We start from the raw sequence: 23,538 nt of genomic DNA, 5'->3' as shown, positions 1-23,538 counted from the left end.
CCATGGATGATAGAAGGTCCTATGTAGTATGTACTAATCTCTATCCTATTCTTAAGCATTGTTAATACTAATTTTATTTTTGAACGGGAAGTAATAATATCATTAAATAATAGTCATACGGCATCTACAATAATAAAGATTTGTAAACCACAGATTCAGAGAAAATATCATAACTTTTACAATCAAAATCATAAATAATTTGCATATTTGGCATCATTCGTACTCCACTGCTTCAAGCTTGACGCGAACAATGATTTTCGATGTCTTTGCATCTTTCCAAGTTGAGACCTCCGTAATCTGCTAATGTTTTGATCGACCGGTTGATGAAAAATCCCAGACCCATAGGAATCCAAATCACCTTCCCAATTATTATAAGAACCCTAAAAATAAAATTCTCATCCATGGATGATCAAAATCCCAGAAAATTGGGGAAAACCCAAAAAATTGGGATAGACTCTCACAGATGGAGAGAACAAAACAAAACAAACAAACTAAAACAAAAAGACTAAATTGAATTAAAGAAAAAGGGTTGGTAATAATCTAATTTTCAGAGAAATTAGACTATTTCCGACCTAATGGCTAAGAAAACTAAAACTCTAGAAGAGAGAGAAGAGAGGAGAAAGGAGAGAAAAAAGAAAAAGTCATTATACTAATATTATTACTATGGCTTTTCTACCTAATTTTAATACTAATATATATTATGATGCTTCATAGAATAATAATTCTATTGCTTCAGATATACGGAGGTCTCAACTTGGAAAGATATATGTTCATTAGTGCTCGGGTTACATATATGTTCTCTCTCTATAAAAATTCTCTCTAAAAAATTCTCCTCTAATCTTTTGTTTAAGTTAAAATCTCTCTAATTTAGCTTTATTTTTAAGTTATTAGCTAATAAAAGCATCATATAATTAAGTTATTATTTTATTTAAGCATTGTTACTATCTTTAAATTCTATAAAAAATACAAAAAAAATATTTTAAGTTCAAGTATTGTTGTTATTTTAATCTTTGTTAAAAAATTAGCTTAATTTTTTAAGTATTCCTATTCTATACTAAAACCAAAAAAAGGGTTTGTTTCTCAAGATTTATTTATTTATTTATTTATTTATTTTTTTAAAAGGTTCATTAGCTTTATTTTGCACTAATTTCTTTTAATACCTCAAAATTTCAAAAATATCACTTAGGCCTGTTCTCATACGTTGAATTTCAGTTCAGTTCAGTTTATGTCTAATGATATTGCTAATGATATAAAGCCAATTTTTATTCTTTTAAGCTCTTATTAGAACGACAATAATAATAATAATAACAATAATAATAATAATAATAATAATAATATTTTCGTTCCAGCTTTTACTTTTTTTTTTTAATTGTGTTAAGTTTTTACAAAGTGTTTTGTGTTCTTTTGTCATAATAATATTTTATTTTATTTTAATTAAATATTATATGTTTTTAAAATGTTTTGGGTTTCATGTTTTTAATATATTGTCCATAAATATTATAATTATATAGTATATTTTTCTTAAATATTTTAATATGTTTATTTGTATATACACAAATGTATAATAATAAATAATCAAAGACCACTAATTTGTAGTTAAAAATCACTAATTAATAAGTTCAGTTCAGTTCAGCTGAGTTCAGCGCATGAGAACAGGCCCTTAGTCTCTTTTGTTTCACTTTAATTAAGGAGTTATCATCGTTTAATCCTGTGAATCGCTAAACATCGCCCGCAAATTACCATATAAAGCCCACAAATATGATTTGGTGTGACCATTATGCCCATTTTCTAAAATTGAAATAATCTCGGTTTAAAAAATGTGGAGCCGTACTGGCTCGCCGGGGGAGACCGGAGGGCATGCCGGAGATGCGGGGGACGCCGGAGGTACGTCGTCGTCGACGGAAAACGAGGTAAGTCACCGTTAAAATTCACGGTTTACCGTCGGAGTGGCTCCGGCGCCTAGGATGGACGCCCAAACCGTAGCCTGGACGTCCAAGCCAGACGCATAGCCCAGAAAACCTTGCAAAAATTACCCTTGAGTTTTTTTTTTAAACCCAAAGTGAGATTATACAGTGAACCCTTACAACTTCACTCCAAAAAAAAACCTTTACCTACTAAAAAGTCATCAATTGGGACGCATTTGTTGAATTGTCTTGTTCAAAAGACATTTTTGGTGATCACCAATCGGGGTGATTTTCCTCAACCAAGGTCGTTCATTTTACTTTTATAAGTGAATCCGTCAAGAATCACTAAAATCCCACTTACAAAAATGACGTTTACAAAAACTACCCAAAATTAAAAACCCAATGGAATTTGGTTACTTAAAACATGGCATCTATCCGAACTAAGAAGTTTTTGATCCGTGAGTGAATTCAAAATCTCACTATAATCGGTACGCAGTGCAACTTTGGTGCTCAAACCTACCTTGTACTTTGTATTAATTATTATGTTGTTTTATGCGATTAACATGTCTTAAAACTTCTTTTTTTAACAACACAATAGTAAGAGCCCGTTCCTTAGAACGGAAGGGAAGACGAGTTCCAGACGTTCGATTCTCTTAACTTAAACCCCGAACCCTGTGCCTTATTTATTCTTATGGAGTTAGCAGTTGATTTTTTTTATATAGTTTTCTTTCTTAAAATTGACTGTTTTAAAATTCGTCCTTATTCGGATAAAAATAAGGTGTCGACTCTAAGTTTGCAATTATAAGTCTTATCAAACACTTAAGTGGAACCTTTATAAGACTAATTTTAATTTTGTCCACTAAAAACCAGGTACCACAATTTGTTAAATACTTTATCTCTTTATTTAATTGCATCATTTGGACATTTTCACTATTCACACTTCTCTTTTGTCCTTCTTTTGTGATTTATCAGTTTGAAAATATTGTAATTAAATATTAAATTTTTATAATTTACTTAAATAAATAACTAATAATCATCAATGAATAATAACTAATTAATAATCCATCAATATATTTCAATAACAATATACTTAATGTCACACTACAAAAATTCGCTCTTGGTTTGATAACACTGACAGGATAAAATCGTATATCCTAATAAAAATAATTACCTAAGTCCTCTAACTAAGTAGATAGGAAAGTAGGGTTGAACCACAGGGAAACAAGTCAAATGATTCCTAATTAATTAAAATAATCTAAATTATTAAGTAACCGATTTATTGTTGTAAAAAGAATTAAACTAAGGAGATTAAAGTATAGAGTAATCAGATAATAAAAGCCTAGGGTATAGGTTCACCAATAAATAGTATTCTAGGGTAAAACACAATAATCAATCATCAATGCATCAATTAATCAGATCATAAAGGGCTTTCGCTACGCATTACAATCACAGAATTAATCTACCGTTATTAAATCGCATCTCTCGAATCTTGACTTAACCATTTATAAATTAACTTGTCTATTGAAACTAAGCCTAAACATCAATTCTCATCTTTCGAATCTCAAATCAATACATAACTCATACGATAAAACCAGGCCTAATATAATTGCATAGCATTAAATCGATCAATAGGAAATTAATCAAGCATTGACAATCAACAATAATAAAATACCCCTTCATATTATTTATGGATCCCTACAACTCTAGAAAATAATCTACTCACATATAATTAAATTTAAACTAATCAAAGCAATTAAACAAAGCATGATGAACAAAAACAAATAAATTACGGAAATTAAAAGGGAAGAAATCGTTACCAAAATTAACGGAAATAATGAATTGTATAAAAACCAAGAGTTGTAGAGAGAGAAACAAGGAGTGGAATGTTGTCAAGGTTTATTTCGTCAATAAGGTGCTTTCATCTTTCAATCGTGTCAACTCTCATCTTCTTCTATCAAGAACTTGCATTTGTGGGTTTGCAAGTTTCAATTCCCTTCCCTAATTTCAACTCGCAACCATTGTTCATTTCAAGTTTCTCGGCAAATTAAAGGTTGCAATTCTCGGGTCATGGTAAGGATATGGTAAGTTTTCCTTAGTGTTTTAGGCTCTGATGTAACAGGTATCAAGCAAGGCATTGTTTGAGTTCTCAGTCACTTCAGTTGTCCTCCAATGGTGGTCATTGCAAGCCGTGTTTAAGGGATGGATTACGCGTCTTGCCTCTGCTATAGTTCATAAGTTTTTCCTTTGATTGTTTATGTATGTGGTTTGATGTAGTTGGTTGTAATGTAGTGTTGTTTAGCTCTTATAGATTATAATTTCTACATTTCGTATATGTACTCACTGTCAAAAAAAAAATATATATATAAAAATGAATAAAAATAAAAAATTGACACCACTATGAAAGTTCCCTTACAATATAAGGAACCAAAATATGTGATATTGTACATGTGATGGATTTTCTACTAGCAATAAGACAAAAACTTATCTAGAAGGTCCAAATTGATTTTATCTAAGTATTGTAAGCTTCAATTAAGTCAACAAGATATAGTAGGCCAAGTAGCATTACAAATTAAATCTAAATAAACCTAAACTAAGATTTTTATACAAATCAAGGTTAGATCTAATCGTCAACAATGCATGTGAGTTGGTGAATCTTATAGCATGGTTGCAATAGAATATTCAAGTCTTTTACCTTACAAGCGATCCGTTGGGACCGTTACACCATATAATATAAAAGTAAATGCATAAATATGGGCATGGCATGGTTTATAGCAACTCAGTAGTAACAAACTAGTCTTTCAATCTTTCATGTAAAGTAAATTCAGTCAAATTAAAGCTTCGATGATGTCAAGGTCGCTGCATGGACCACCAAAATATTACTCATTCCGTTACAATTTACTTACCTTGTACGTTATATATTTCGGAGGCGTCTGGTATAGTAATTTTAGATGTAGAAAACGAATTCAATTAAGTATTTTCATTTCTAATTGTTTGGTATGGGTTAAAAGTAACAAATACCCTTTTTGGAGGGTAACAAAATCCCTCAATTTGTTACCCTTGACAAACTAGTGGTAATAAAATATGTTTCTTTACTCAATCACATTCTGCTCAATTTGTTTCCATTCCACTAAGGGCCTGTTCCGATTGACTGAACTCAGCTGAACTGAACTGAACTGAACTGAGCTGAACTGAACTGAACTGAACTTATTAATTAGTGATTTTTAACTACGGATTAGTGATCTTTGATTATTTATTGATTATTTATTACTATACATATGTGTATATACAAATGTACATATTATTATTATTATTATTAATTATTGATTATTATTATTATTATTATTATTATTTATTGATTATTATTATTATTATTATTATTGTTATTATTATTATTATTATTATTTATTGATTATTATTATTATTATTATTATTATTATTATTATTATTTATTGATTATTATTATTATTATTGTTATTATTATTATTATTATTATTTATTGATGATTATTATTATTATTTATTGATTATTATTATTATTAGTATTATTATTTCAATTATTATTGTTATTATTATTATTATTATTTATTGATTATTATTATTATTATTATTATTTATTACCTATTGATTATTATTATTATTATTATTATTATTATTATTATTGTTAATATTATTATTATTATTATTATTATTGTTGTTGTTGTTGTTGTTGTAGTTGTTGTTGTTGTCGTTGTAATAAGAGCTTAAAAGAATGAAATTTGGCTTTATATCATTAGCAATATCATTAGACGTAAATTAAGAGCTGAACTGAACTGAACTGAGCTGAACTGAACTGAACTGAATTTCAACGGAAGAGAACAGGCCCTAAGATGCCAAACGAATAGTAAAAGTAACATTTATCATTACTCTTTCCCTACTTATTTGAATCCTTTTCGTTTCATTTACGATGTTGATACCAAACACCCTCTTGTATGTACGAGTAACAATTTTCTATTTTAACAGGATCGGGTTCGCTATAGTTAGAGTTGGGGGCCATATTGTATCTCGGCTCCCCACTGATTTCTTGTAAATCGATTGACTTTGTAAGTTTTTGTTATTTTTATATAATAATAATAATATAAATATATATATTGTTCAATCTCGTGGCAAGACATGTTATTTTGCTACGTGTCATCAATTTTGCTCTCAGTGATAAACAAGTTAAAATATATATAACGTGTCATCAAGACAAGTTATCATCTTTAAAAAAAAAAACACCACTTAAGCTCTCAGTGACAAACAAGTTAAAATATATATAGTTTAATTAAAGTAATAAATTTATAATGACACTAGACATCGTCCGGACTAATAACTAGGTTGACCATCAAAACCTAAAAATATCAAAAGTTAATGTTTTGAATAATATATGCATTGATACTAATCCGAAAACATTTTACATAATACTCCCTCCGTCCCTAAATTACATTTCTATTTGAAAATTTACACGGGAATTAAGAGGAAAGAATAAGACAAATAACAATAATTATATAATGCAATGGGAAATACAAAACATTAAATAATGTTTTTGAGTAAAACAAAGATAGATTAGTGATTACTTATGACATGTCATCAATCCTTTGCAAAAAAAAGGACCAATCACATGCTCCTAATTGAAAATTTTTAACCAATCATATTCATTGTAATTTGGCACAAGGATTCTGAAATATTAAAGGCTGAAAAAGTACATTAGCCAACCAAACATTAAAAGTGGAATGTAAATACATTAATTATACATTAAAAGTACAACTGAAAAAGAGAGTGTATTTGGGATATTTAGAAATTTTTTTTTTTTACTAAAAATAGAAAGGTGGAATGTAATTTTAGAATATCCAAAATAGAAAGGAGAAATGTAATTTAGGGACGGAGGGAATAATGTATATGTTTCTGTATATTTGTTGGAATTTGAATTCAACGAATATTTGAGTAGCTCAAACATTAAACTATTGCAGATAATTAGAAATGAAAGAGTATAACTTAAGACTATATAACAACAAAATTGAATAGTGAATTGTGAAAAATATAATTTTTGACACTACTCCAATTAAATTTTGCATAAACACCTCAATAATTTGTATATTGGAATAAAAAATGTCAAAGTTATTAAATTAATCCATCTATATATCCCAAATTACTTGTAGCATTTTCCTTATACAATTGTTCCGGATTATTAATTATATCACTTAATTATGTATGATTATTAATTCCTCTGCTTTCCTTTGGTTACTCTATTATGACTTTGTGCATATTTGTCAATGCATGACTTTGACCCCTAATATCTTTAATTGTCAATTAGAAAAATATAAAAAGGTTAACTGTTTTAAAAAAAAAATATACTGCGTACATTGAAATGAATTTATCAAAATCCAACAAAACTATATTTTTATACATAAGTAATGCTGATGAAGTGAATTATGTGAGTAGTAAACAACTTTAAAAGCTTAGAGATGCTTGCACACCATTACCTTCAAGGTATCTAAAGACTATTACAATTATGGGTAGAAAGTTTACATCAAGGAAAGATGTTATTATTGGTGAGGGAATTGTGATGCTCCAAATTCATATATATAGAAAATGATGTAGGAGAAAGAAGAAAAATGAGGCTTTGAAGAGATCAAAGAATTGTTTTGCAACAAGCCAACAACCATTATACTTATATCCCTTTGCTTATGTAATATACGTTTTATGAATTTTACAACATAAAACCTTGCTAAATTGTTAAATTTACGACAATAGTGCATCATACAAGCTCAAATTTTAGTACAATGAATAGATAATTGTTATACTGGTGGATAAAAAGTAGCTCTACAGTATGCTTATAAATATGTTTTGCTAAATTGTTAATCATATTAGAGCCTTGTAATTACACAAGTGAAAGATTTGTAGGTGTGTAGAAAGAGCAATAATGGCAATTATGTAGTTGAGATTTGAAAATAGATCTTGAATATCACTTTAAAACGATATCAATTAACTAAACTAGTTGACATCAACACGTAAATCAAGTTATTATGTGAAAAAAAATCCTAACTTGTAAAATCTCACATGTAACTCAAGAAACTCAAAAACAGACTAGACTCGCTAACACCCGTATGGCCATAGATCCATACTACAACCATAAAATCTTTTCGAAAGACAGAAGAGATTCCCCCGACCCATGAAAGAAGGCAAAATGTTCCAAGTCATAATTTCACAAAAAAGATGAGCTCACTTGAGCATTACTTTTCAGCACTGTCTCTACCATAACCCCACATTTATAGTACCATATACATTATTCAGTTGCTGCAAATACTCAAATATAAGGCTCCAAAAAACACAAAGTAAAAACAAAATTAAATCCAAAATCAAAAATTGATTAAGAAGGAATACCTTGTACCTTGTAGAGTTGGCAATAACAACAACAACATCAACAACCCCATTAAAATTATCAGCTCAGCAGCTGTTGCTTTAGAGTAGAATTTGTATTACTTTTGCTTCTGCTATTTTGCTCTTTCCAAATACTATAAACCAACAAATCCATCCTTCAATTTGCAGTTCAGCTGCTCCTTTCTTGCTACCTACTGCTTTCTCTCTCTTCTTCTCATATTTATTGCATTGTTTGTTAAATCTTAATCAATTTCCCCACTTCGTACAGTAATCCATCATTACCATCTTTTTGATTCATTCAATTTCTGTTTATCCCTAACAAATTATTTTCTGGGGTTACTTCAATTTCTGTTTTTCTCATTTAAATCATCTGGGGTTACTTCAATTTCTGTTTTTCCCATCAATTTCATCTGGGGTTAGTTTAATTTCTGTTCTTCTCTATTAGTTTCATCTGGGGTTACTTCAAATTCTATTCTTCCCTATTTAAATCATCTGGGGTTACTTCAATTTCTGTATTTTCCCATTAAAATCATCTGGGGTTAGTTTACTTTCTATTTTTCCCCATTAAAATCATATGGGGTTTACTGAATTCCTGTATTTTCCCATAAAAATCATCTGGGGTTAGTTTAATTTCTGTTTTTCCCCATTAATTTCATCTGGGGTTTTATCAATTCTTGTTAAAATCATCTGGAGTTATCCCCATTTCGGCGTCGTAGCTGTTATCTTCTGGGGTTGAAGAAGAAGATGCCGTTGGTGAGATTTGCAGTGAAAAATGAATATGGTTTGGGAGTTGAAGAGCTTTACAAAGATGCAGTTGAGTCTGAAGATCCTAAAGCTGTTCTTGATGGTGTGGCTGTTGCTGGCCTTGTTGGTGTTCTTCGCCAATTAGGTGATCTTGCACAGTATGTTTCTTCTGCCTTTTATATGCTTTTGTTTTTCTTCACTAATTTAGTGTTGTGGATTTTGTAGAGTTTAAGTTTCCATTTTTTTATTTTAAAAAATATTATGGTAGATTTTGTTTTGTCTACTATATACATGGAAATTAATCATGTTATAATATGAAGTAATGGATTTTGCTAAAAATTGTAGCATTTATTTTCATTTGGTTTTGGCTAGAAGAGAGAATTTTTGGCCGTTGAGACTTAAGACCCGCTTTTGTTGTCAGTGTGCATGTGTAAATTCTGGGTATATTTATTGAAATGCAAATGATGATTTACCTTTGAAAAACTTTTACTTTGTACTCGAGTATTGATAAATTTTTAGCTTCATTTTCTGCTCTGGATGGGATAGGGTGGCTGACTGTCTTGGGTGGTTGCGGCCATATTGAAGTTATGGTTTGTTGAAGCATTGATGGTTGGAGGTTAGGACGTCAATGAGAAATTGATTTGTCCCTTTTGCATGCAATTACTTGAGCTTGGTGGTCCTTTGTAGGATTGTTGTGGTATGGGAAACTAAAGCTTTGGGGTTTTGACAGCTGTTTTGGGAGTTACAAGTAACTTTTCTGTCACCCGTTTTAGCAATGACATTTCAGTTTGAATGCAACAGAGCTCATGAAATTTGCTTCGCCTGTGGGTGAGATAATTCCAAACAAAGTAGAAGTTAGAGATTGCTGATATGCTTTAATGAAAAGCAAAGAGGTGAAGTGTTTGCTTGATTTCATTTTGGATCATTGTAGTGATTAGTAATGACAGTTTGTTTCAGAAGTGGTAGTCAATAGTCATGCTGTAGTTTGTTTTGATGCGAGGGCTAAATCTGTTATAGGAGTTCTCTGTTAAATTGACTTATTGGGATGTGGTGTTTGGTGGGAGAGGATGACAAATTTAGAGTTGTGGTTGAATTTGTGAACAATCTGTTGTCCCATCTACAATCACTTGATCTTGGTGGTCCTGTTAATGACTGAATTAATATGGGAAGCTTGGTTATCCCAGATTAGCTGTCCTAATATGAATGTTAAATCTTACAACAGCAAAAAAGAATGTATATGAAGGCGAGAGGATCACAGTGTGATATAATAACTTGCTAGGAAGCTTTGAGCTTTTGGAGGTTTCTTTGATTTTTTTTCCACTTCAAAAGTTAAAACATTCATAGCATATAGTGCACTGCCCCTCATTCCCTCGAACACCTTTAAGAGGCAAATAAGGCAACTATCATATCGTGAGATGCAATGATGTCATCTATAGTTCTCTTTAAATTTTTATCCAATTTTGCGTAAAAGTCTCAAAGTGTAGGGGTTCTACTGCCTACCCTCATTTCCTAAATTTAGCCGTGATAAAAATAGTATCTAATTTCGATTTTTGTAAATGCCAGAACCATTTCCTAAATAGAGCCATGATCAATATTGTAAGCAAAATTCAATTTTTGTAAATCTTAGAACAATTAAAGATACAAGAATTGCCGAAGCCCCTTCTCTTTTGTTTTGGTGATTGATAATGTCAAAGAAAAATCTTTTGACTTCAGAATAAGGTATGGAGACAAGGTGGGCAAAAAAGAAATTTTAGATTTCTTGAGGTTCTGGTAGTCTTACAAAGACGAAGTTGGATTATTGTATAACCACAATTTCAACCAACTCTATACTATAGAATTACCACAAAGCACAGAAATTCAAAACAAACTGATTTTTATTTTGATGTGCATTAGGTTCTTTTGTTGACAGGATATGTTTTGGACACCTTATAAATTTTAACTTAGATTTTTTTTTTTTTTTTTTTTTTACGCCAATTTTAACTTAGATTAGGAATAGCCTATGGGAGTCAATTTCCTAATTAAATAATCAGGGTTATAAGTTTGATTAGTTTTTTCTCGGATTACACTTGTTAGAAGATAATAGGAAATAATAGTTTAGAGATTAGTCTGAACTATGATTAACAAGAAAATGATATATACTCTTGCTAAGTTGCTTTAACCTAGAGTCATAGAAATAATTATTTTGCTTATTAGTGTAGTTGCGTCTTGGGTTTGGAAAGGTCATGTGAATGAGAAAGGGGACATGCTTGTGGTTTTGGAGCCCAACTTGAAATGAGTGTGGTCAAAACCATCTAACATAGATTTCCTTTTGAAAGATTCACTTCATCATCTCGTATAACCATTACGGTGAAAAGGTTTACGATAACTTCATAGGCTAAGTCTATGAAATTGATCTATTATGTGAATATTGAGTAAAAATCTATGCAATTGAGAAGAATGCAAATACACCTCTCACAGAGAGGCCACGATACAAGTCGTACCACAAGATTAAATTGGTTAACCAGTATACCACACTGAGAAAGATGTCATAGAAGAATTGAAAGTACAGCTATAGGCAAGAGTCTAAAGTTGACTAATTGGAAGAGTTTACCCCTTTGTTATCTCTTTCCTAGATACACTAAGAGTGTTCATTAGTTTTAACAACCCATCTTTTCCTTTTGAATTCATTAAGAGGGTATGTTGCGTGTAGTGGAGTAATATGGATCAGATTAAGTATATATTTTCTTAAAATAAGAAGGATTAAGTATATAATACTGAATGTGCAATTGTGCAAATTTAAAATTTCGACCTGGTTCTATTTTCTAGATTTTCGGTAAAACCAAATATGTACAAAAAAAAACATGAACATAGAATTTTATTCATTTTTTGTACATTTACTTAAAAAAGTGTGCACATTCAATAGAAAAAATATGCATATAAAATCCTTCTCATTCTTATCAATGTTAACATTTCATGAATATCTAAATCTTAATATGTTACGAGAGCTTATTCTTTGTAGAAGAAGTTGCCTAGGAAAGCAAATAAGTTCTATATTTTAGGGAAGATAAAGCATCTTATGGACTTATCATTGAGTTTTATCAGTTGAAGTACAAAAGAACTAGGGTGGGATTCTTCCTTTAGTTGTTGACAAAGTAGGGCTTTGTTGGGCGCTAAAGGAAATTGCATCAGCTGATGCTTATTCTCTTGAGTCATGAGAAGTCTTACTCTGTTATAGTAATTAGTTTAAATGTTCAGAGTTACTGAATTCACTCAAACTTCCCTCTCCCTGGTTTTGGGTTTCGGGTTGGTGGCATACACCGTGGAGTAGCCTTGTGCTCTATAAAAGAATTACTTGTCTATGAGACTTTGAGTAATGTAAGCATAGATGGAGAAGGAAAAACAATCGTTAACAAGATCAACATAGAGATGGGTGATAAGTTATCGATCCACAGTTTTAAGCAAATGCTCTACATAAAACTGAAGATCTAACCATGTTAGAGAAGACAGTTGAGGCTTGACAACTTCCACCCCAATAACAATTGAATCATACAGATGTGTTTTCCTTTAACATCCAACAAAGCCCCCATGAATATGTAATGCATTGACTTCCGGTAACCGGATAATAACAATGTATTGCAATAATTAATGGGAAGGAAGGCTTAAAGCTTGATTAATTTAAAGATAGAGGAAGGTTACAATTGATAACTTGAGGCTATCACTCTTACTAGTAGCTTGAGGCCACCACTCTCTCAATGTCATTCACTCAATTTTTTGGATACCTTCCTAAAACTCAGATTACTCTACTTATACTAAGATGGTCATGGAAGACCTTGAAGCTTACATGTGATACTTAGCTAAATTAGAAAAACATAAATCAACACAAAGAAACTAAGTTGCTTTCTTTCCTTCTGTTCCTTTTAATTAGTTTTGTCTTCTTCTTAATTGGAGCTTCCATAATTCCTTAGAGTGCTTGCTGCTGCTGTTGCTTTTTCTCCCCCCTTAGTTGACTTGCCTCCTTCTTGTATAGACCCTTATGGGTGGTTGACTTGGCTGGACACCTTGACCATGTGGATCCGTGACAATACCCCGCCCCAAAAGACTCACCTTGTCCTCAAGGTGGAAGTCGGGGAAACGCTGATTCAAGGACTTGCCATCTTCCACCTTGATTAATCGAAAAGATATAAAACACATCTGTTGGATGTTAAAGGAAAACACATCTGTGTGATTCAATTGCTATTGGGGTGGAAGTTGTCCCTCGGTTGTCTTCTCTAAGTACTTTTATACAAGGTACTTGATCCCAGAAGCCTTTGAAGTAAATAGTAGGTTGTAAATTGCGATGATCCTTACAGTAAGCATTTTCAAACTGAATCTAGACATGTGCTCAACCATATAGGTTTTGTGACCAAGAGCAAGGTGAAATATGGATCTCTAAGATACTAATATACAACTATAAAAAGAATCTCAGCATAATTTTGCTTAGATGGGGTCTTGGGAGGTGAAGACACACCCAAGTGGCAATCTTACCTATAACAAGTTTAAAATGGTAAGGGGGCTGTTTCCCTGAAGTGGTGCTATGATAAATTTGCCAATGACTGTTTCATATTTGGCTATCGTATTGTTCCTGACTGTTGTTAATGGTAGGGAGATTGTTCTCATGCACAATTTCTGACTAGATGTAAAATTGGATAAACTCAACCTCTAAAATCCCTTTGTTCCTAACTTCCTGTGTAGTCCATAATCGGATTTTGATGTTGTGTTCGAAATTGTGTCGGATCCTCCTCACACTCCAGTTTTTGTAAATTTTCATAAAGAGACTGTATATTTGGGTGGTGTCATGTGGAAGTGTTGGAGTATCTGATACACAACAGCTGACGTACAGCAGGGTGTCGAAGTAACATAGCTGTGTTCTTATTGTGAGGGAACATGATTTATGTTTTACATCTGTGTACCGTGCTATTCTTTCTCTACAGAGACCACTATCACCCAGCAATCCAGCATGAAATCCTGTGTTCAGCCCATAGTTATCTAATTCACTAATCCCCTATTAACCGCACATGGCAAAAGGCAAATTCATGAAAGTGATACATTTGGGCCTATTTGTGGCGAATTGTGTACTCCTACCCAATTTCTTACTGGCGATCTATTTCACTGGTTCAGCCTATTACTTTACCAATTCAGACTTGATTCCCTTTCTCATCTTTATAATACAAGTCTGGAAGAAAGAAAGTAAAAGACGAATTCACTGCTTTCGAAAGTAGTATAGCAGGTTGTACTGAAATGATTCGTGCTGTTTAGCAGGCTCACCCATAAGAAAGTGGTGTATGTCCTTTTATACTACTAAATGGTCACCTATTTTGCAGCTGAAATTCTGACTTTTTCTCCCTCATCTGTTGTGGATATGTAGGTTTGCAGCTGAAGTTTTTCATGGTTTGCAAGAGCAGGTTGCCTCCACCTCATCTAGAAGCCGTAAATTGGTTAATCGTGTTCAACGGATTGAAGCTTCACTTCCTTCACTTGAGAAGGCTATACTTTCACAAACAGACCACTTGCGATTTGCCTATACACCTGGTATGTTTCTCTCTTATATATGTTGTTTACTGTCTGAGAAATAAAAAGTCCCCGTGAATCTGATTTGTCCCCCAATCAGCATTTGGGTTCTTTAGATATTGTGGATGATCTGGTTCGAGTATAAAATCTGTTTGTGATTGCATCTCTGAACCTATTTACCGTTACTCTGCAGATTTGATATTATGTTTGATATGGGTGATCATAATTTTAAGTCACATATTTTTGTCAAAGCATAAGGGCACATTCTTGGAAGAAGTTCAGTTTTATCATTTGGGGGGGGGATTGTTTTAGCAAAGCTGACCACTATGACTAGATTATTGTATCAATGTATCTATTGAAGTAATAGAAAATTTCTATAAGGCATATATTGAATAGTTGTCTGACAGTAGTTTACTAATTTGTAAACTTATGTATGTTGATTTTTCGCTTATGGTTGGATATGGGAAGGTTAGGAAGCTGACAAAAAAGAAAGTTTAGAAAAGAGGGTAGAAAGTACAATGAAGGTCCTACTTTTTAGGTCCAACTAGCTTAAGTTCAACACTCTCACTAGAAAGTACAATGAAGGTCCTACTTTTTAGGCTTTGTCTTTCAAGGTGTTTCCTCACCACAAAAGGGGGCACTTTCACAAATTAGAGTTATTATTGTGGAATAAGTAGACTTAATAGAGTAATTGTCAACATTTAGGGAGATAGAGTTGGCTGGTCTCTTTAGAATTGTGTGACGGATAGTATTGGAGAGTTTGCTTCAAGAATTCTAGCTGAGAATGTTCTTGTCTTGTTTAAGGTGTCTATATCATGATCAAAGTAGATGATAAATTACTTTCTACCCATATGAGCCTTAGTATGCTTCAACATGTTTTATGGGTTGCCCAAGATCAAAATGGCAAGAACGGGAACTCTTACGTTAAGTTAGAATACCCATCTATCCCTCATAGAAACATAATTTTTTTTGCATGTTTACAAACTGAATTTATGATTTTAGAATACAGCTGTTTATGTTAAACAAAAGGGATTTAGAACCCACTTTCTTAAGCTATTTGTGAGTAGTTTGGCATCTTGGGAACTCATCTCTACTCTATGCGGGAAAACATTTCTCCCACCAAATGTTTTTCTTAAAGATAAGTTATCAATTTGAGGACAATCTATTTTGTTCAGCTAGAAGAAAGAGGTGGGGGACAAAATATGGATTGTCTTTTAAGCTTATTTTCCTTTTTATGACGTGGGCTTCCTTGTATCAGCTGCTGTACAATGCTAGTTTTCTTATTATACCTTAATTTTCTGTGGGTGATGTGGTAGCAGAGAGCTCGACTTACATTCTAGTGCACCAGAATAGAATACAAAATGAATAACATCCCTCAGCTTGAAAATGGTTCCTTTTAACCTTTTTAAAGGGTTTATTTCCTCCCCCAAAAATATATATTTAAAAGAATAAGAAGACACCTTTTCTTGATTGGTTTTCATGTTTAACTTGATCCTTTGGAAATTGTCTCAAGGGTTGCAGTTTTGCAGGCTCTGAACGGCATGCTTATATCAGAACTGAGCGAAATCTATTTGTCTGTGATGACTTGCCACATTTTGTCATGGATTCATATGAAGAGAGCAAAGAACCTCCACGCCTGCAGTTACTTGACAGGTGAAATTGGCTTAAGAAACAGCTTGTAACTGATTCTAATCAATGTGCTTCTTATGCATAGTTTGTTGTCCTCAGATTTGACTCTGGTGGCCCTGGATCTTGCTTAAAGAGATACTCAGATCCAGCTTTTTTCAAGAGGGCATCAACTTGTTCTGAAGTATCTATCAGTGAGAAATCTCAACGAGAAAGAAAAGTTCGGAAAATCAAGGTACAATTTTTTTTTTAAAAATGTAAAGATGAATTCACATAGAATTAGTTGGTATAAAGTACTCGTTTTTATATTTAAGATTTGATGAAATTTCAGAAAAATGACCATCTTCCAGTCATCCAGTGATAGTTACCTCTCTGTGAAAATGGTTTTGCTGATTCACGAACTACGTGTATCCAGATTTTCACAATATTTTGCCACTAAATTTCAGAATTTTCATAAATGTTTATGTAAAAACAATTTTAGTCTAGTCTTTAGGAACTTATTGATCCTATTTTCAGTACATTTATATTAACTAACATATCAAGAAACCTAGTTTAACATCCATGTTCTACAGAAAAGAAGATCATGGCAACGGAGTGGAAATTTCCCTAAGTCTGCACCAACTCTGAATGGCAGCAGCAGGTAACCATTAATTTACACCTGTTTTTGTTAGCAAAAAATCATTGACTGACTCAGGATGCAACATGGCCAGTTTTTAAAAATTATTTTAATTTTTTGAGCTTAACACTCATACTTCATGGTTTCAGGATGCAATTCTCTTCTACAGGCCATGGGCAATCTTCTCCGTCACATACAGGTTCCACTTTTGACATGACATTCAAATCAGATCTGGGAGATCAATCAGATTCACGTGGCTCAAAGGATGGCATGGATTTTATTGAATGTGATTCTCATCCAACCATATCTACACAGCCAGATGAAACAAAGAATAAGGGATTCTCTTCTTTAGCAACGCACGCAAAAGTAAATACTAGTCGATCAACATACCCTGATGAGCAGCCTGCCATTGACAGTGATGATAAACCGTGTAGTCATGCTGTTGAGACTACGGTCCCTCGATTTTCTAGTGCCACCTGGGATGAGCTGCTGGAAACAGTTGAGCCTACGAAAGCTGATTATGAGAATGAGGATACTCAACAAGTGCTCGCGAATAACACTTCCATTCATGAGCTTGAGTTTGAGCTTGTCAATGGAGAGGGTGCCAATCAAGTATACAAGTTATCTGAACAACGAAGTAATCCAAGTTTTGAAGCTAATGTGTGGGACATGAGAAGAACTAGCTCTGGGAACTTTATGGAGCCAACTGGAATGAATGATAGAGTTGGGGAAGGTGATTTTTCTAAGAAAAAAATCGACCTTCCAAAGCATCATTTGGAACCTCATCTAAAATCTTGCACTCCTGTGGCGGACTTGTCTATCGACGAAAAACTTCCAGAATCAGCTATTAAGAGCAACTCAATAAGTGATCGAGTGTACAGGAGGCAGGGAACAGATGAGGCTGAAAATCTTCTTAAGGCTGATTTTGATATTGCTAAGAGGGAACTGGAAATGATTGATTCTGAACATGTTAGTGCAGTGGATGCCTTTACAGAAGGTGATAGTAATGTTAGAGCAATTGACTGGAATTTGCAGGAATCAGAAACAATCAATGCTGAACACGTTAGCCAGGTGGATTCCTTTTGTGAAGGTGGAAACAATGTAAAAGTAATTGAATGGAACGAGCAGGATTTGGAGACCGTCAAACCAGAACACATTGATGAAGGGGATGTCTATTCTGAAGGTGGAAACAATATGAAGGTTGTCGAATGGACCCACCCAGAATTGGATACAATTACTGCAGAGCATGGTAGTGCGAGTGCGATGGATAACTTTTCTGAAGATGGAAATAACACGAAACTAATCAAATGGAACCACTGGGAACTGGAGGAACAAAATGCCGAAAATTTTAGTCAAGTGGATACTTTTACCGAAGGTGGAAACAGTGTGCAAGTGATTGAGTGGAACCAGTTTGATGACATTGACAGTGGAACAGAAAATTTTGTTGATGCACTCAATACAATTGAATCAGAGTCTGAAAGTGATTTTGAGACCGAAATGAAAAAGGAAGTACTAACAATAGGTTTTAAAGATGAGCTAGGAGAAAATGTGACAAATGGACAAACATTAAAAGTTACAAGTCACTACTATGATCATAAGGGAGGAGGCTTGGAAAATATAGAGAGGTCAACTAGCTCAGTGTCTTCAGCCAATACATGGTCTCCTGACCGTACTTGGTCAGCCCATGACAAGCCAGAATCAACTTTAGGCATGAAAATGGAAGTTGCAACGTGCCTATCTGAGGAACAGTCTGTGCAAACCAGCCAACCAGCTCCCCTCTTCAATATTCCACAAGGCTTAGAAAATCTAGAGAGGTCAACTACATCTGTGTCTTCAGCCAATACATTGTCTCCTGACCGTTCTTGGTCAGCCCATGACAAACCAGAATCAACAGCAGACCAGAAGATGTATGTTGCAACATGCTTATCTGAAGAACAGTTCGTGCAAACAAACGGGTCAGCTGCCCTCTCTAACGTTAAAGGTTTAGAAAATTTGGAGAGGTCAACTAGCTCTGTGTCTTCAGCCAATACAATGTCTCCTGATCGTAATTGGTCAGCACATGACAAGCCAGAATCAACAGCAGGCCAGAAAATGGATGTTCCACCGTGCTTAACTGAAGAACATTCCGTGGAAAACAACCAGTCAGCTATCCTCTCCGATCTTCCTCAAGGTTTAGAAAATTTAGAGAGGTCAATTAGTTCTGTGTCTTCAGCCAGTACATTGTCTCCTGACCACACCAAATCAGCCTGTGACAAGCCAGAATCAACAGCTGGCCAGAAGATAAATGTTCCAACGTGCTTATCTGATGAACAGGCAGTGCAAATCAACCAGTCAGATACCTTCTCCAATGTTCCCCAAGGTTTAGGAAAGTTAGAGAGGTCAACTAGTTCTGTGTCTTCAGCCACTTCTTTGTCTCCAGATCGCGCTTGGTCATCCCTTGACAAGCCAGATTCAGTAGCAGGCCGGAATATGGACGTTGTATCATGCTTGTCTGAAGAACAGTCTGTGAAAATCAGCAAGTCAGATATCCAATGCAATGTCTCCCAGAGTTTTGATTTTTGTGCTACTGATCCAGCAGTAAATGTGGAACCTGCAGTCTGTGAAATGCCAAAATCTGGTTCTGATGCTGGTGGTGACAGGCGGATTATTTGTGGACCACATATGGAAGTATCAGCTGGGTCATCCACCTCCGATCCAATCGCTCTCTGGACAAATGGAACTTTGTTTGGACTAGCGCCTTCAAAACCTGTTGTGTTCATGCCTAATGCTGTGGAATCTACTCCTGCTAGTAATGGTGAGAAAGTTGGTCAAAGTACTCTTGATGCCATGCAGAAGGCTGATCCTGGAGGAAGACTGTCTTCAGCAATTAATAAATCTGAGCACGGTGGTAAATTAGGCAACTACGGTGAAGATGTTAGTTCCTCTAAGCAGTTGTCTCATCAAAGATTGAAGAAGACACATGATACATCTGCAGGCCATGATAAGGGCATAATTAATCATCCAGTGATCCACGATCAGAGTAATGGTGATGCCTTGCCTCTTGAAAGTAAATTTCAAATCGGTAGTAATGTGAAAAATGCATCATCTGAAGTTCCTGGTGCAAGCGAAGATAGATCGTCACTGTTATCCATGCTTAGTCGTGGTTTGCTGAAAAATGGTCTGCGCAAGAGTGGGTCACTTGGTTACTATGAAACACGTGAAAGTAGTAGCCCCTCAAAAGTTATTGAATTTGATAATAGATGCCAAGATGCTGCTTTGCACTCAGTATCTGAGTCTAACTTGAAAGGAAAGTTAAACTCTCCTGTAAATTCTCCACCACCATCACCACCTCTTGAGCATATGAAGATCTCTTTCCAACCTGTTGATGGCTTTGATACGTCCAGACTAAAGCTCAAATATCCAGAGGGGGTTGATCACTATGAAAACACTTTAGATGCTTTCCCTACATTTCAGTTGGTTCCTGAGTCCACTAAGTTGCAGCATGATATTGGTTCAGATTCTGATGATGATACATTTTGCCAATCATATGCCTACATGTCAGATGATTCCCACAGCCATCTGTCTGACTCAAATTCTGAACAGTGGGAGTTTGGCGATTCCACAGAAAGTAATAACCACACACTTTATAATGGATTGCACAGAATCTCTTCAGCAGATTCAGCCTCAGTCTCACCACAGCTCGAAGAAGCAGAGCATGGAAACATGCATTTTGGCTCTGCATCTGTCAGCAATGCGCATTTGCTGTCTCATTCTTCATTTGGCTTACCAATTTTGGATGCCAATAATCCATTTGGTTGTCAAGAAATGAAACTGTGTCTAAATCCTCCAATAGATTCTTCCCATCTACAGGAGCCAACACATGAGCCACCTCTCCCACCTATGCAGTGGCGGGTTTCCAGATTATTGTTTGATGAAGTAGAAGACAACCAAGATCAAGAATCTGTTAGTCTGGGTCAATCTTTTGTTCCTAAGCTTTCAAACTCTGCCATTACTCACCCAGCTAAGGTTGACTCAGCTAAGCTAATGAACACAACTCAGGAGTCTGCTACAGTTACAAAACCTAAGAAGGTGATAATGGCATATCTCAGCTCACTTAACACAGTCTAGTTTCTTAATTTATGCTGTAATGCATATTTCTTCAAATTATTTGGATTTTGTCTTTTTATGTGATGGTGATCTTTCTGGTGCATCCAACAGGTGGAAGATCAGAAGTTTGGACTAGAACAACCATATCATGCCGAAAAAGATAAAGTTTTGGATGACAAAGGGGATTTTCTGCACCAAATCCGAACAAAAGTAAGTCCAATTTTCTGATATCACTTTTTCAAATAAACCTTGTGAGCAGAACGGATAGTATGTATGAAAACATTCTTGTGCTTGTATCATAAAGAAACCATCATGGGCTTGCTTTTTTGAATTTGGAATTGCTACATATATAATACACAAGACTTGAAAGAAAGATATGGGGAGAGGTGGTAAAAAATTTGGGTCGGGGTATGGCTTAACATCAAATGTCATGCCCAAACCCGCAAAAAAGTGGTGGGCTTGTTGGGCCAAAGCGGATTTTTTGGGATGGGTTTGGGTTTTTAACACAAAAATATGTTTTTGGCTTGCCCAAATACGCCCTTTTCAGAGCCTAATCGGGCCGCCACCTTAGTGAGTTAAACCTGACAATTTGGATTTAAAGACCTTTTTATCATTTGCTTATTGCCAAATACTTGGAAATATGCTTTAAGACTAATAAAATACCACTTAATTATACTTTTTCTTATATATTGGTGTACAAGTATGGTCATTTATGTCTAATTAGGTAATTATATCTGACCATACCAAAGCCATATTTACTTCAGACCCTTATTCCAGGTGAAAAGGTAGAGAACATAGACTAAGAGTATGTATGTGCGATGACATCTTATCCTAGTCTTGTTATTACTGAATTTGTGCAGCAAAGTCCCACTATGACATTTTCTATTTTTATTAACTGACCATTTCGTATTTGTTGGAATGTTCAGTCCTTCAATCTTAAGCGCGCAGAACCAACACGGTCAATGTATACACCTACTCCTGCCACCAGTAACAAGATTACAGCAATCCTGCAGAAGGCAAATGCAATTCGCCAGGTAATTATATTCTCTTCTATTAAGCACTGGAATGTGATGCTAGCATCCATTTTAAATTCTGATAGCAAAAAAATTTCTGGTAGGTTGTGAATAAAGTGGCCTATATGGCATGAAATGCTAATGAAATGTAGATTTGGATGCATGCACGTTGCAGTGAAATCATTTACATGCATATTGGTGTTGCACATAAGCTGTTAGAGATGGTGTGGAAAAGCAACAGAAGTGCATAATATTATTCCCCTTCCTGTGCCCCTTATGTAAATCTCCCGTACCCATCCATAATGAGCCATAGAGGCGTGTATCAAACATAGAATTAACATCCTCATCAGCCATGTGTGAAATCAAGAACTTTGATGGTAGCTGGATGACATGATGGAGGTTCCCTTTGAACATGACTTACTGTGGGGATAGGTACATCCTTCAATCAAGCAAGTAGAACCATATATCAACACACTTGGACTATAAAAGCATAAATTAGTCTGTCTATGACTCTATTCACTTAATCTATACTCCTAAAAGCTTATAAATGATGTACAATTTGTATGAGCAACTGCAAATTCCATGTCTGATATTGCAATTCAAAGGCATGAATTCATATACTCCTTGGTTTAACTCGCATGCAATGAACATCGTGAATCATATTCATTATCTTAACATTGTGTCATGCAGGCTGTTGGGAGCGATGATGGTGAGGATGATAGCTGGAGTGATACCTGATTTGTTGGGTGCAATTTTGCAGTTAGTTCTAGAACAGCCTTGATTTTAGCAGGTCCTTTGATAGTATTAGTCAGATTTCTGCGTCTGTGATCATAACTGTGAATAGTATCTATTCTGTAATTAATTAGTAGGGCTAACGTAGGTTCTTAATGTAGTCACTCCTATTGTATACAGAAGTAAACCTTTTCTTAGTAGGTTCTTGGCTTTTTTTTTATCTGTAAGCTCCTATGGTAGAACCGTAAAAACATCTTCTGCTTCCTTATATCTATATGATAGCTTTCCTTGAAAATAAAGCATCAAAGTTCAGTTCTATGTTTGGATCTTCAACTTTACGTGCCAGTTGCCACTGCCCTGTGCTATCTTGCTGCTTGCATACTGTAACAACTTGCACAACCATATCTGTAAGCCATGGCTTGGATGTGTTTTTGCAAAGAACGGCATGGCACTATGCGAGTGTGCGTGCACGACTGGTTGCTAGCTCGTGTGCTGGAATGATTAATTTGGTCTCAACGTAAATATCTAAGATAAAACTTAAGGTGGCCAGTGAGCCACATGACTCGGCATGACACGGTAAGTGTGTCTAACCCTTGGGGTGGCCGGTATGACACGATGTGGCTGGCATGATCGTTGGGGGCCTAGCTGCCTAAAGTGGAAACTTGATAACACTACCACTGCCACTGACATCGACTCATCCTTAATTGTATCTCAGTTGGCATGAAATGCAAAATTAGTGTGGTTACTGGTTATGTTCTTTCGTGTAATCTTCCTTTCTTTACTTAGTTTAAGTTGTAACTATGCTTTTCATTTATAGAACTCTTTGTCAAAAAAAAAAAAGGACTAGTTATTTTCTAACTTCTAATGTAATACTACCTCTTTTTTTATTTAGTTGA

At 34.4% G+C, this 23,538-nt stretch overlaps 1 protein-coding gene across 2 annotated transcripts; it reads left to right on the top strand.

Moving 5' to 3' along the window:
• The first annotated feature begins 8,217 nt into the window (after positions 1-8,217).
• On the top strand, positions 8,218-23,538 carry LOC110691137 (protein SCAR3-like). Of its 2 annotated transcripts, none has more exons than XM_021868063.1 (9): positions 8,218-9,201; positions 14,427-14,590; positions 16,099-16,222; positions 16,298-16,430; positions 16,768-16,835; positions 16,961-20,879; positions 21,009-21,107; positions 21,824-21,931; positions 22,086-22,583. In XM_021868063.1, exons 1-9 carry the CDS (start codon positions 9,044-9,046, stop codon positions 22,086-22,088), a joined length of 4,776 nt encoding a protein of 1,591 aa, XP_021723755.1. In that variant the 5' UTR covers positions 8,218-9,043; the 3' UTR covers positions 22,089-22,583. The 2 variants fall into 2 exon arrangements, with proteins under 2 accessions (XP_021723755.1, XP_021723752.1); XM_021868060.1 differs by lacking the exon at positions 22,086-22,583 and adding an exon at positions 22,601-23,538 and having other exon boundaries at positions 8,219-9,201.

This window comes from Chenopodium quinoa, unplaced genomic scaffold (assembly GCF_001683475.1).
Source record: "Chenopodium quinoa cultivar QQ74 unplaced genomic scaffold, ASM168347v1, whole genome shotgun sequence".
NCBI lineage: Eukaryota > Viridiplantae > Streptophyta > Magnoliopsida > Caryophyllales > Amaranthaceae > Chenopodium > Chenopodium quinoa.
This window is presented reverse-complemented; position numbering and strand designations above follow the sequence as displayed.

Coding starts and splice junctions, on each gene's coding strand:
- LOC110691137 (XM_021868060.1), top strand. CDS start 9,044: ATGCCGTTGGTGAGATTTGCAGTGAAAAATGAATATGGTTTGGGAGTT. Junction 16,431..16,767: donor GAAAAGTTCGGAAAATCAAG/GTACAATTTTTT, acceptor CATGTTCTACAG/AAAAGAAGATCATGGCAACG. Junction 21,932..22,600: donor AGGCAAATGCAATTCGCCAG/GTAATTATATTC, acceptor TGTGTCATGCAG/GCTGTTGGGAGCGATGATGG.